At 46.4% G+C, this 12602-nt stretch overlaps 1 protein-coding gene across 18 annotated transcripts in view; it reads left to right on the plus strand.

Annotated features, from left to right (window-relative positions):
* The window catches only part of LOC112259592 (disco-interacting protein 2 homolog C), a 255580-nt gene that overhangs the window by 188390 nt on the left and 54588 nt on the right, over positions 1-12602 (plus strand). For all 18 annotated transcript variants that reach the window (XM_042328721.1, XM_042328723.1, XM_042328722.1 and 15 more), the window contains 3 exons: positions 3447-3538; positions 6604-6714; positions 11509-11632. In XM_042328721.1, the coding sequence (XP_042184655.1) occupies positions 3447-3538; positions 6604-6714; positions 11509-11632 (327 nt within the window). The remainder of the gene's footprint in view (positions 1-3446; positions 3539-6603; positions 6715-11508; positions 11633-12602) is intronic.

The following is a 12602-nucleotide window of genomic DNA, read 5'->3' on the forward strand; positions in this document are numbered from 1 at the left end:
CAAAGACGCTCTTATTTCCCGAGCCCTTATCACAGTCGACACACCTATTTTATAGTAAAAAAACAAACATGTAATATAACAGAATAAAATAGAACCGAATATTTTTATGAATAAAATTTAAAAAGTTGCCCATGTGAAGTGATGCTCATCTGCTTGGAACAGCTGTTCTCAAAGAGAGATCATTTGAAATGGGGCTCTATTTGGCAAGTTGAAATATATTTTTTCAGGGTAACAAACCAAAATGTTTTATTTTTGAAATATATACACAGATGTTCAATTTAGTTCATTCTGCCTGTTCTTTGGAATTTTCTAAATGGATGAACAATTCCACGTTGAACACTGCATGATGAATTACGGCCACGACATCAGTTTGATGAGTAGACCTAGGCATATTTTTGTATTTTTTTCACCTTTATTTAACCAGGTAGGCTAGTTGAGAACAAGTTCTCATTTGCAACTGCGACCTGGCCAAGATAAAGCATAGCAGTGTGAACAGACAACACAGAGTTAACAATTAACAAGTCAATAACACAGTAGAAAAAAGAGTCTATACATTGTGTGCAGAAGGCATGAGGAGGTAGGCGAATAATTACAATTTTGCAGATTAACACTGGAGTGATAAATGATCAGATGGTCATGTACAGGTAGAGATATTGGTGTGCAAAAGAGCAGAAAAGTAAATAAATAAAAACAGTATGGGATGAGGTAGGTAAAAATGGGTGGGCTATTTACCGATAGACTATGTACAGCTGCAGCGATCGGTTAGCTGCTCAGATAGCAGATGTTTGAAGTTGGTGAGGGAGATAAAAGTCTCCAACTTCAGCAATTTTTGCAATTCGTTCCAGTCACAGGCAGCAGAGAACTGGAACGAAAGGCGGCCAAATGAGGTGTTGGCTTTAGGGATGATCAGTGAGATACACCTGCTGGAGCGCGTGCTACGGGTGGGTGTTGCTGCATCCAGTTTGCTGAGTAGAGTGTTGGAAGCTATTTTGTAGATGACATCGCCGAAGTCGAGGACCGGTAGGATAGTCCGTTTTACTAGGGTAAGTTTGGCGGCGAGAGTGAAGGAGGCTTTGTTGCGGAATAGAAAGCCGACTCTAGATTTGATTTTAGATTGGAGATGTTTGATATGAGTCTGGAAGGAGAGTTTACAGTCTAGCCAGACACCTAGGTACTCATAGATGTCCACATATTCTAGGTCGGAACCATCCAGGGTGGTGATGCTAGTCGGGCGTGCGGGTGCAGGCAGCGAACGGTTGAAAAGCATGCATTTGGTTTTACTAGCGTTAAAGAGCAGTTGGAGGCCACGGAAGGAGCGTTGTATGGCATTGAAGCTCGTGTGGAGGTTAGATAGCACAGTGTCCAAGGACGGGCCGGAAGTATACAGAATGGTGTCGTCTGCATAGAGGTGGATCAGGGAATCACCCGCAGCAAGAGCAACATCATTGATATATACAGAGAAAAGAGTCGGCCCGAGAATTGAACCCTGTGGCACCCCCATAGAGACTGCCAGAGGACCGGACAGCATGCCCTCCGATTTGACACACTGAACTCTGTCTGCTTAATGATTCTGATGAAAATACGCTCTTTGTCTTTAGCCAATTGATGTTTTTGCTTATTTTGAGTGGGGAACATGTATGTGTGTGGGGGTTATAGCCTAGGCTAACCAATTCTAAATGGCACTGGCCGTTTGAAAAGTAGCTTAAGCGGAAAATAGACGGGACGCAATTATCTCAAAACTGCGGCATGTTGTTGGAACTTATATTTTCCTACTTCAATCGAGTTGTCCATTTTGAATTTGTGATAAAACTGTTGTCATTTGGCAAGAAATCTAGCTTATGTAACCAATGTAACCAAGCATTTATTTGGGTTGGCTTAATGGGAGCTTGTGTGTGCGGTCAGAATGCAATTGAGTGAATGAGATATGAAGGGGAAAGGGAATTTAGGGAGAAGAACGGTGTGATGCTTGGTTTATTTTTGTTGTGCCACGCAAATGCACATGTACAAATGGAACACTAGACTCAAAGCAAATTAACGTTGTTTTCAAGACAATTTCACTTGCTCGTTTGGGCAGCCACGAAGCACATTCCACCAAATAGTTTACCGTTATTTGAAAAAAATGTGCTCTCTGGTTAGAGATCGAGCTTTGGCGTCCATTCGAGTACTCTATTCATGTCCATCCCTAGAGTGAAGTTGTCATCTGACTCAGCACTTCCCAGGCTGCCAGTTCTGATGTCACCCAGTCCCCATGCCACCACTGAGTCAGTCAGCCCTCAAAGGAAAGCCCAGTCCCAAATGGCACCCCATACCCTGTTTTAGTGTACTGCTTTTGACCAGGGCCCATAGGACTGTGGGGGAAAATTTGAGCACTCGAAAGGGAATAGGGTGCAGTTTGAGACACAAACAGACGGGAACCGTCGCATGGACACTGTCACCATGCAAGCTCAGAAACCTCCAAGGAACACCCTCGGCTTTCTTTTCCTCTCAGCATCGGGAGAATAGTTACAGTAACCAGGCAGATGAGAGCTGGGTCCTAATCATTAGCAAGCAAATGGAAGAAAACAGACTGAAACAGGGACAGACCATCTGAAGTTGTCCAATAAGAAACGCTCATTTTCGTTTTCCATTACACAATGGATTAAAACATTTTGCTACGGTGTGCTGTAATGACTACAACACCGGCAAGTTGTTTGCTTTCTCATTAATACTAGTACAAATGCTTTTTCTTTGTCGTTTCTTCCCCCCACTTGAAGCTCAATCCCCCTGGGGTCCCTCCGCCCCTCTGCTCAATCCCCTGGGGTCCCTCCGCTCCCTCCCTCCACCCCCTCCCTCTCTCCCTCCCGCCCTAATTCATTAATTCTGATGGAAATCAAAAGACTCGTTTGGAGTACAGAACAACACACCATTACAGGAGATTGATCATGCATAATATCTGCATCCGCCATGTTGAATTAGACACAGAACTGCCATCAGTCACCTAACACAACGCTCACAGCAATGCTGAATGGAGCATTCAACTTGTCCAACTAAGCACCTATCCCAGAAACATTTCAGTTGTCTGAAGACTAAAAGAACTTTCCTCAGTTGTGAGGAATGTTAAACTTCATTTTGAGCCAAATAGTTATTTCATCATCCAAAAAGGGAGGTTCAAGTTACCTTCATATCCTGGAAAATGCTTAAACATTATCACCGACTAACCAGAGATTCCTACGATGAGATAAAATACGAGATTGTATTGTCCATTTAGTGTACTTTTCAAACATGACCTACTCAAGCAGCCTACATGTTATTGTTTCCCATGCTGCTCTTTGATGTGCTCTCTGTTTCCTCTTCCTCCTGAGGTGGTTTGGAGTGAGTCTATTACAAACATGCTGCCGTCTTTGTCCTGGATCCACAGCCTCTGAAACAGATCGATAACCAGTGTTTATTTTGATTGGTCCCTGTAGGAAAACTCTGGACGCGGAGTATAAAGGTGGCCTATAACATCCTCCACAAGCTGGGGAGCAAGCAGGAACCCATGCTCAGACCTGGAGATCGGGTGAGTGAAGGGGGGAGGATGGAGGGAGTGAATGGGGAGGTGTGGGTGAGGGAGAAGGGGAGAGAGACTGGGTGAAGAGGCCTGTGTGTGAGCTCCAGCCCCTGTGTCTACTACATTCAGAGAGAAGGGCTTACAGAGCATCAAGCAGCATCATGTCCACCCCAGTGTCCAAGATAAGCACCAGCCACCAGGCTTAATCTCCTGTGTTCAGGCTCAGGACACTGCCTGGTGTGTATTACTGCAGTCCTTCTGGGATTTGGTACTACTCTGGCTACTTATGTTACCCAACATGAATGTTATTCCACGTGACGTACAGTATCTGAGTTACTGTATGCTCTCCCTTTAGATCTTCTGTGCTACTGCTCTCTGTGTTACTGTTCTCTGTGCTACTGCTCTCTGTGCTACTGCTCTCTGTGCTACTGCTCTCTGTGCTACTGCTCTCTGTGCTACTGCTCTCTGTGCTACTGTTCTCTGTGTGCTACTGTTCTCTGTGTGCTACTGTTCTCTGTGTGCTACTGCTCTCTGTGTGCTACTGCTCTCTGTGTGCTACTGCTCTCTGTGTGCTACTGCTCTCTGTGTGCTACTGCTCTCTGTGTGCTACTGCTCTCTGTGTGCTACTGCTCTCTGTGCTACTGCTGCAATCCTTTCTTCTCCAATGAAAGTGATTTACCACTTAAGGTATCCATTTACACAACATGTCACCAGCTTTGAATTACAAGTAAGGATTGTAATGAAGAACCATACTGCCCCACTCTTTTTTCCCTGCTATTTGATATACCGGTACTTGTGCATTACTAAAAGGCAACCGTTACCTATTGCCCGCGTCCCAAAATGGCACCCTATTCCCTGCATAGTGCACGAAGTAGTGCACTATATAGGGTGCCATTTGGGACGCACTATATAGGGAATAGGGACGCCACCATTGACTCAATTCTCCTCAGCATCCATCCTATTTTGAGGATGTTGCTTTGTTTCTTTCATCTAGGTTTGTTCCCCTTCTTTTGCTGGGTAGGAAACTGAGTCAATGTTTGCATCCCAAGTGGCACACCAGTTCCTTTTAAGTGCCCTACTGTAGACCAGAGCCCATAAAAGGAATATGATTCCATTTGGGACGCAAGCAAGCTGGTGCTATGAGTGTGTTTCCTCATTAACTAGAGAGGAACGGTTAATTACTGTACACAAAGTTTATTCTCCCACCCCCTCCCTGTAAATTATAAAGTAGCATTGATTATACTTTTGATAAAAAATAGTTTATTGAAGCCCATAAGTCCCACTAGAGCTGCTTGGAGGTTTAGCAGAATGGGATGAGTCACAGCTGACAAGAAGACCTGCATTTTGCAGGGTGACATTGAAAAGCTCTGGAAAAAAGATTTAACAGCACCCAGAAATGATTTACTCTCCTTTTGCGCATAAGGCCATAGGGCTCCAGTCAAAAGTAGTGCTCTGTGTAGGGAATATGGTTTGAGGCATTTGAGACTCAGATAATGTCGAGGACATGCAGTAAGGTAATGCTGTGTTCCATCCAGACAGGTGCACTCTGTTTCACCCCCCAGATGCTGTCTAATCAGAGCTACAGTATTTTATGGCTCTCTGTCCAACATGGGAGCCATTAACAGCACTTAGTGTTAAGTTTACTGTTATCTCTCTCTCTCACACACACACACACACACACACACACACACACACACACTGTTATCACCCTTGCTCCCAGGCCAGAATGCAACCTGGTGCACATCTGATCCAACATGCACTAGCACCAGATAAGCGTTCCAATGACGCCACTATCCACTGTCTCCAGACAGAAATCTATTGAACAGGATATTTGTTATTTATTTATGTATTTTTAGTCGAGCCTTATTTTACCAGGCAGGTCAATTAACGACAAATTGTTATTTAGAATGATGGCATGACTTCCTGGATCTAAGAAGTTGCCCTCTTTTTGTGTTGAAGCATTGTGATTCTGTGATGTGATCTATCCATCAGTGAGCTGTGCTGTCCTGCTCTCCTCCTGTGTTGGGGCCTGCTGGAGAGGAGAGAGCTGCATTAGGCAGATGAAAGTGTCTAGGGGAGATAGCGTTGGCTTTTATCAGAGAGGGAGAGAATTTCTTCTCACTTTAGTTTGTTTATTTCACTTGCTTTGGCAATGTAAACATATGTTTCCCATGCCAATAAAGCCCCTTTTGAATTTGAGAGGGAGAGAGCAAGAGCCCAGATGCTCGGTGAGAGTTCACAATTCCACTGTTCTGATAAGACTGCCTGCCTCGCTGCTGAAGCTCAATCAGCCCCTTTTGCAGACAAAGCCAGCGTCCCAAATGGCACCCTATTCCCTTTATAGTGCACTGCTTTTGACCAGAGCCCTATGTAGGAAATAGGGTGCCATTTGGGACAGAATCTAATGTTGTTGCTCCAGTGTTGAGGAGAAAAGAGGCCCCCCTGTGTGAACACGGTTTAGACATCGCTGATCATCTGTCACTGGGTGGAAAACTCCCTCAACAGACTGACTCCGGGCTCATGGGATGATAACGTTAGCAGCATGCTTTCATATATTGCTTGGCACGTAGTCATATTTTAGGAGATGTTGAGTTTGGGCTCTATTTGGGGGGTTGTTGTCATGACAACACTGACCTAAGACTTAGTCATGCTCTCCTCAGTTTACAATAAGCGGTGAGATTTCAGACATATAGATTTTCTGCGGCAACTTAACCAATGGAGGCACATTTACAGATCTTAGATTATCAGAGCGTATCAAGTGTTTCCATTTTCTATTCAAATCTCCTTTCAAGTTGGAAAACTTACCATTTGTTGTTTTCATATCTTAGGATGTCATATTTTGGAGATCGTCTCTATTTGGGGCTTTCCGACATCACAACACTGGCCTAAACCATTATCTGTTCAGTTATCAGAGCTTATGAGTTATTTTCCACTTTTTCCACAAATCAGAATACGTACAGGATATCTATTGGTAATCAACCATTTATATAAGGGTGGGTTAGTCCCCCTTGCCCATTACTATTATATAATTACCATTTCACTCTGTCTAACCTTTGTGATTTATCTGTCCACAGGTGGCTCTGGTCTTTCCCAACAACGACCCGGCTGCCTTCATGGTTGCCTTTTATGGCTGCCTCCTGGCGGAGGTTGTCCCTGTGCCAATCGAAGTGCCACTTACGAGAAAAGTAAGGACACACACACACACACACTGTACGTGTGTGTCCTCCTGGGTCATTGAGGCCAGCAGCATGAAAGGAAAGACAGGTGGAGTTCCCCTTTTTAGTGCAACATTTGTGTCCCAAATGGCTCCCTATGATGTAGTGCACTTCTTTCTACCAGGGCCCATGCAGCTCTGGTGAAAAGTAGTGCACTGTATAGAGAATAGGGTGCCATTTGGGATAACAGGAGGAAAAGTGAATGAGAGGTGAAGCAATGTTAGCATTTGGACCAAAGAGGTCAGGCAGTCATAGGACTCATTCTCTTCATAAGTGTTGACAGTAGGGTGTCAACTGTCATGATGTAACAAAGAGAAAAGAGCAGAGGTACTGTAGCCTTGTAAACTTGGCCCTTTGCTGTCAGTGCTACGTATGTAGCGACACAATATAGACAAAAGTATATGGACACCGCTTCAAATTTGTGCATTCGGCTATTTCAGCCACACCCGTTGCCGACAGTTGTTTAATATCATGCACACCACCATGCAATCTCCATAGACAAACATTGGCAGTAGAATGGCCTTGCTGAAGAGCTCAGTGATTTTCAACGTGGCACCGTCATAGGATGCCACCTTTCCAACAAGTTGAACCTAGACGTTTCCACAACGACTCAGCCGCGAAGTGGTAGACCACACAAGCTCACAGAACGGGGACCGCCGTGTGCTGAAGCTCATAGCGCATAAAAATCACCTGTCCTTGGTTGCAACACTCACTACAGAGTTCCAAACTGCCTCTGGAAGCAATGTCAGCACAAAACAATGCCACGTGCACAAAGCGAGGTCCATACAGAGCTGGTTTGTCGAGATTGTTGTGGAAGAACTTGACTGGCCTGCACAGAGCCCTGACCTCAACCCCATCGAACACCATTGAGGTTGATCCGAGGACCTTCTAAAGGTGGGTGGCGGGCCGGCAGTTGCCGATCCAGGTACTAAGGAGATCAGTCCGGTCCTTTTGTCTGGTGAAGTCAGAGTTGGTCATCAAAAAGAAAGTAGGACCATAGCACTCTTCATATAATTAATTCAAATGCCTTTATTTGTATGGCGTGTTCCTTGGAAACCATGTTTTGTCAGGGAGTACAAAGATACGATAATACGATGTCCTCTTCTAAACAGCATTTCCCGAATAAACCAGAATTTGAAGAGGGAGGGGTTACAGAATTCATTGTACACCATCTAGTAAGCAATACTTAACATATCTACAGTATTTCACTTTAATGTGTAATCAAAAATACATCTCAAGGCTAGAAGCATCAGAGCCCATAGAAAGGTAGTTCTAACCTTGAATATGACAGGGCGAAGTGCTAAGAATAGGAGAGCCATCTGTTTTATAGTTCACTAGATCACAGCAAACCACAACAGTCTAAACCTAGCTGAGGGCAACAGAGCAATAGTAGAGTTGGTGGTCAGTGGACAATAGCTGTTGCCTAGCAGTGTGTATGTAGAACCAGGAGAATAGAGGGATTGTTTTGCGAGTGAATAGGTCTGTCTTGTAGAAGAGAGGTTTTATTCTCATTGAGATAAAGTATGTAAATTTAAGTTTAAATCAAAATACAAGAGCGTAGTCTCCTGGATGTAGGGGGTATGTTATTCTCTTATGAGGCTGCTCATGTCCTAGTGTGACTTTCACCAGATCTGGCTCTGTCGTTCAGTCAGAGGATCAAAGCTTTTCATCGTGGCCATAGAGAGGTCTGGGGGAGGTGGAGGACATCCAGAGAGAGAGTAGTCAGTGGCCTGTTGATGTGTGCTACAGTGCAAGAGCACAGAGTTTGTCCCAAATGCCAACGTATTCTCTATATTGCGCCTCTTTTGACCAGGGCCCATGGGGCCAGTTAGACAGAGGAACATGCAGGGGAAAGGGATTTGGGAGCGTTTGGTTCTCTCTCTGGAGGAGGCGCATTCCAAATGGTCACCCTATTCCCTATGTATTACTTTTGACCAGGCCCATAGGAATCGGGTGTGTTTTGGATGCATACAGGTTTTTATTCATAAATGAAATTATGACTAGGACTAAAGAGATGTAACCGCTGTGTGCTCAGAGGGAGTAACTTGGCTTATTAACACTTGTGTGACTAAAGTCCTCTCCAGGGGGTGTACTCGTACGCCAAAGCTGCCTCACGCTACAGAAACAGGGACAGGCTCAAGCCCTATGGGCCATTCTGGCTCGGAAAGGCTTACTTTCCTTGCTTACAGTTGTCATGGTGTAATATCTCTGGGGAGTGCCGTAGAGAAACCAGACGGCCATTATGGCTCCTCAGCATCTGGATCCAATTGGCATTATTAAACAAGACTTTGTAGTTTCACTCTCTGTGGGGGAACCTCGCTGATAGTGTACTCGTATACTGTAGTCATCACACTCAAGCTGGGATCATTCAGCTGTTCCTCAAACCATTTTATTATGTTATGCTACAATAATAATGGAAAATGTGGCAAGCAATTAATTTCTGCGATTTACAGGAACATTTGTAATGGGAGCGTGGGTTGAACACTGAAGGGCTCATTCTTCTTGATATTACAGTATGTAGGGAACGGAGAAAGCTCTGATATTGGTGACATATTAGCTTGTAGCTCCAACGGGTCGGTCTGGACCGTCGGGTTTGTGAGGCGACCTCTTCAAAATGACTTCAGACGTCTGACGTAAAGCTTGTCGTCTTCGTGAGAGTCATCATTCGATGGTGGTTTAGTTTGTAGCACAAACGCTTCGGGTTTTACAGACGATTTTGTGGCGATTTTCTTGTCGGCATCCTCATGTGTAGAAAAAGACCGTTGGGCCTCCCGAGTTCATTCCCGGGCTGTGTCCCATAGGGCGACGCACAATTGTCCCAGCGTCGTCCGGGTTAGGGGAGTTAGGTTTGCCCGGTGGGCCTGTACTTGGCTCATCGCGCTCTAGCGACTCCTTGTGGCGGGCCGGGTGCCTGCAGGCTGACCCCGGTCGCCAGTTGAACGGTGTTTCCCCTGACACATTGGTGCTGCTGGCTTCTGGGTGGGCAGGTGTTGAGGAGTGTGATTTGGCGGGTCATGTTTCGGAGGACTCATGACCGGAGGACTCATGACCTTCGCCTCTCCCGAGCCTGTTGGGGAGTTGCAGCGATGAGATGAGATCGAAAAAGGAAAATCCTGCTATTACAAGCCCTATGTTATGGAATAGGCGCAAGCTTTATACGGATAGAAAGTGAGCTGCAGCCAGGACAAGAAATGGTATGTCTCTAGCATGAACACGAGGAACTATTCAAAATGACATCACCGTGTGACGCTGGGGAGTGTTTCCCCCCCTACCACCTCTCACACCGCTCTGCCTTTCCCCCCATCTTGCTTACTCACACATCACTCTTCTTTCTTTCTGCTCTTTCTCTCCCTCTGTTTCTCTCCCTCTGTTTCTCTCCCTCTGTTTCTCTCCCTCTGTTTCTCTCCCTCTGTTTCTCTCCCTCTGTTTCTCTCCCTCTCTTTCTCTCCCTCTGTTTCTCTCCCTCTGTTTCTCTCCCTCTGTTTCTCTCCCTCTGTTTCTCTCCCTCTGTTTCTCTCCCTCTGTTTCTCTCCCTCTGTTTCTCTCCCTCTGTTTCTCTCCCTCTGTTTCTCTCCCTCTGTTTCTCTCCCTCTGTTTCTCTCCCTCTGTTTCTCTCCCTCTGCTTTCTGTCTGTTGTCTCTTTCTATCTCCTTGTCTGTCTCTCTTCATCCCAGCTCAATTAACTATTTCGCTGTTTATCTGATGCAGCCAGTCCAGAAGAGAGGCAGGCAGGCAGGCAGGAAGAGGGGCAGGCAGGCAGGCAGGAAGAGGGGCAGGCAGGCAGGAAGAGAGGCAGGCAGGAAGAGAGGCAGGCAGGCAGGCAGGAAGAGAGGCAGGCAGGCAGGAAGAGAGGCAGGCAGGCAGGCAGGCAGGCAGGCAGGCAGGAAGAGAGGCAGGCAGGCAGGCAGGCAGGCAGGAAGAGAGGCAGGCAGGCAGGCAGGAAGAGAGGCAGGAAGAGAGGCCGACAGGCAGGAAGAGAGGCAGGAAGAGAGGCCGACAAGAAGAGAGGCAGGCAGGCAGGCAGGCAGGAAGAGAGGCAGGCAGGCAGGCAGGCAGGAAGAGAGGCAGGCAGGCAGACAAGAAGAGAGGCAGGCAGGCAGGCAGGAAGAGAGGCAGGCAGGCAGGCAGGCAGGAAGAGAGGCAGGAAGAGAGGCAGGAAGAGTGGCAGGAAGAAAGAGGCAGGCAGGCGGGAAGAAAGAGGCAGGCGGGCGGGCGGGAAGAGGCAGGCAGGCGGGACGAGAGGCAGGGCTGTGAGCCCAGTTTATCAGAGAGACAGAGAGAGCAGCTGTGATGGAGAGGCTGAGACAGTGGCTGTATACTGTAGTGTAGGAATAGGAAACCCCCTAGCTGCACAGCAGAACAGGCTGTGATGTCAGAGCTGCAGGGCCTGCTTCTATTAGTGTTGCTATCTACTCCATATGAGCCTGTGTGGGTTTATTCCTCCACCCACACAATGTCTTGAGAGCCCAGGCTACACATGACCATGCAGTATGTGAACAGTGGGATAATATAACTGTTTTTCTAACCTAAATATACACTCTTGATAGTCGTAAAACACCAGAGCAAAGACGGGGGGTTTCACAGTATACCTTATGATGTTTGTACAGTACTATATTTTGCATTACGATAATTCATGGATTTATGAATACACTGAACATAAACACATGCTCCATGTATAATATGGAAAAAAAGCAATGATTCGTCCTTTGCCTCTCTCCTCTTCTGTCTCTCTCGCGCTTTCTCTCTCCTCTCTTCCCTCTCCAGGATGCAGGGAGCCAACAGATAGGCTTTCTGCTGGGGAGCTGTGGGGTGACGGTTGCCTTGACGAGCGATGCCTGCCATAAAGGCCTTCCTAAGAGTCCCACGGGGGAAATTCCACAGTTCAAAGGTAAGTGACCGTGTCAATGTGTGTAGCACATCACCGCATGATGTGCCCCTGTCATATGCTGTCATACGTGAGATGGTCTGATGGGTTTTCACGAGATGCTACAGCCATGGTAGCATATGGTTGTCTGTTCACCATCACAGCCCCATTGACTTCAATGGGGAATACTGAATGTTAGGAATGATATTTCTATGGTTATAGCAGAATGATGAGGTTCTGTAGTGCCAGCATGGATTGAAATTAAACACTGATATCGAACCGGTTTTGAGTTTCACCCGGGCTCCAGTGATTTTACTGCTCCCCTCTGAAACTAATGGAGAGACTTATTGGAATGGAAGGACATGCAGGCAGGCAGCAGAGTAATGGGATTGAATAAGAGGGGAGGTTTGCTGTAGTAGACAGAAGATCCTGCATATAGAATGGCCCACTGCGTGGAGAACAGAGCAGTCAGACTGGGAGAGAGATGGATGAGGAGAGAGAGGGAGAGGGAAAAAGAGGGGGGGCACAGAGAGAGGAATATAGGGTAGTGAGATGAGAAGGAAGGCTGGAGGGAGCAGAGAGAGCGAGAACGAGAGGGCTCAGTGTGATTAATGCCTTGTGCCTGCTCTTCAGTAATGGCTGTATAAATAGCAACATGACGCCAGACAGTGGATTTAAAGCTATTCTTTTAGCATAGATTGAGAACCTGAGTCAGGGCTGAGTAGAGGGCTGGCTGTGGAATCCCCATAGTACTGGAGCCAGACCCATCCTGCATCCCAAATGGCACCCTATGGGCCCTGGTCGAAAGTAGTGCCCCCTGTAGGGAATAGGGTGTCATTTGGAACGCAGTCCCAGCCTCATTAGGGATGAGTGGTCATTGATTGCATCAGGGTAATCACATCACGTTAAATGGCAGATTCTGACAGGCTCTCTAATGCCTCGACTTCCTTTACGGTTGTCTTTACTTTTCTCTTGAATTATTCTGTCTCTCTCT

Source organism: Oncorhynchus tshawytscha, linkage group LG10 (assembly GCF_018296145.1).
Source record: "Oncorhynchus tshawytscha isolate Ot180627B linkage group LG10, Otsh_v2.0, whole genome shotgun sequence".
Classification (NCBI taxonomy): Eukaryota; Metazoa; Chordata; class Actinopteri; order Salmoniformes; family Salmonidae; genus Oncorhynchus; species Oncorhynchus tshawytscha.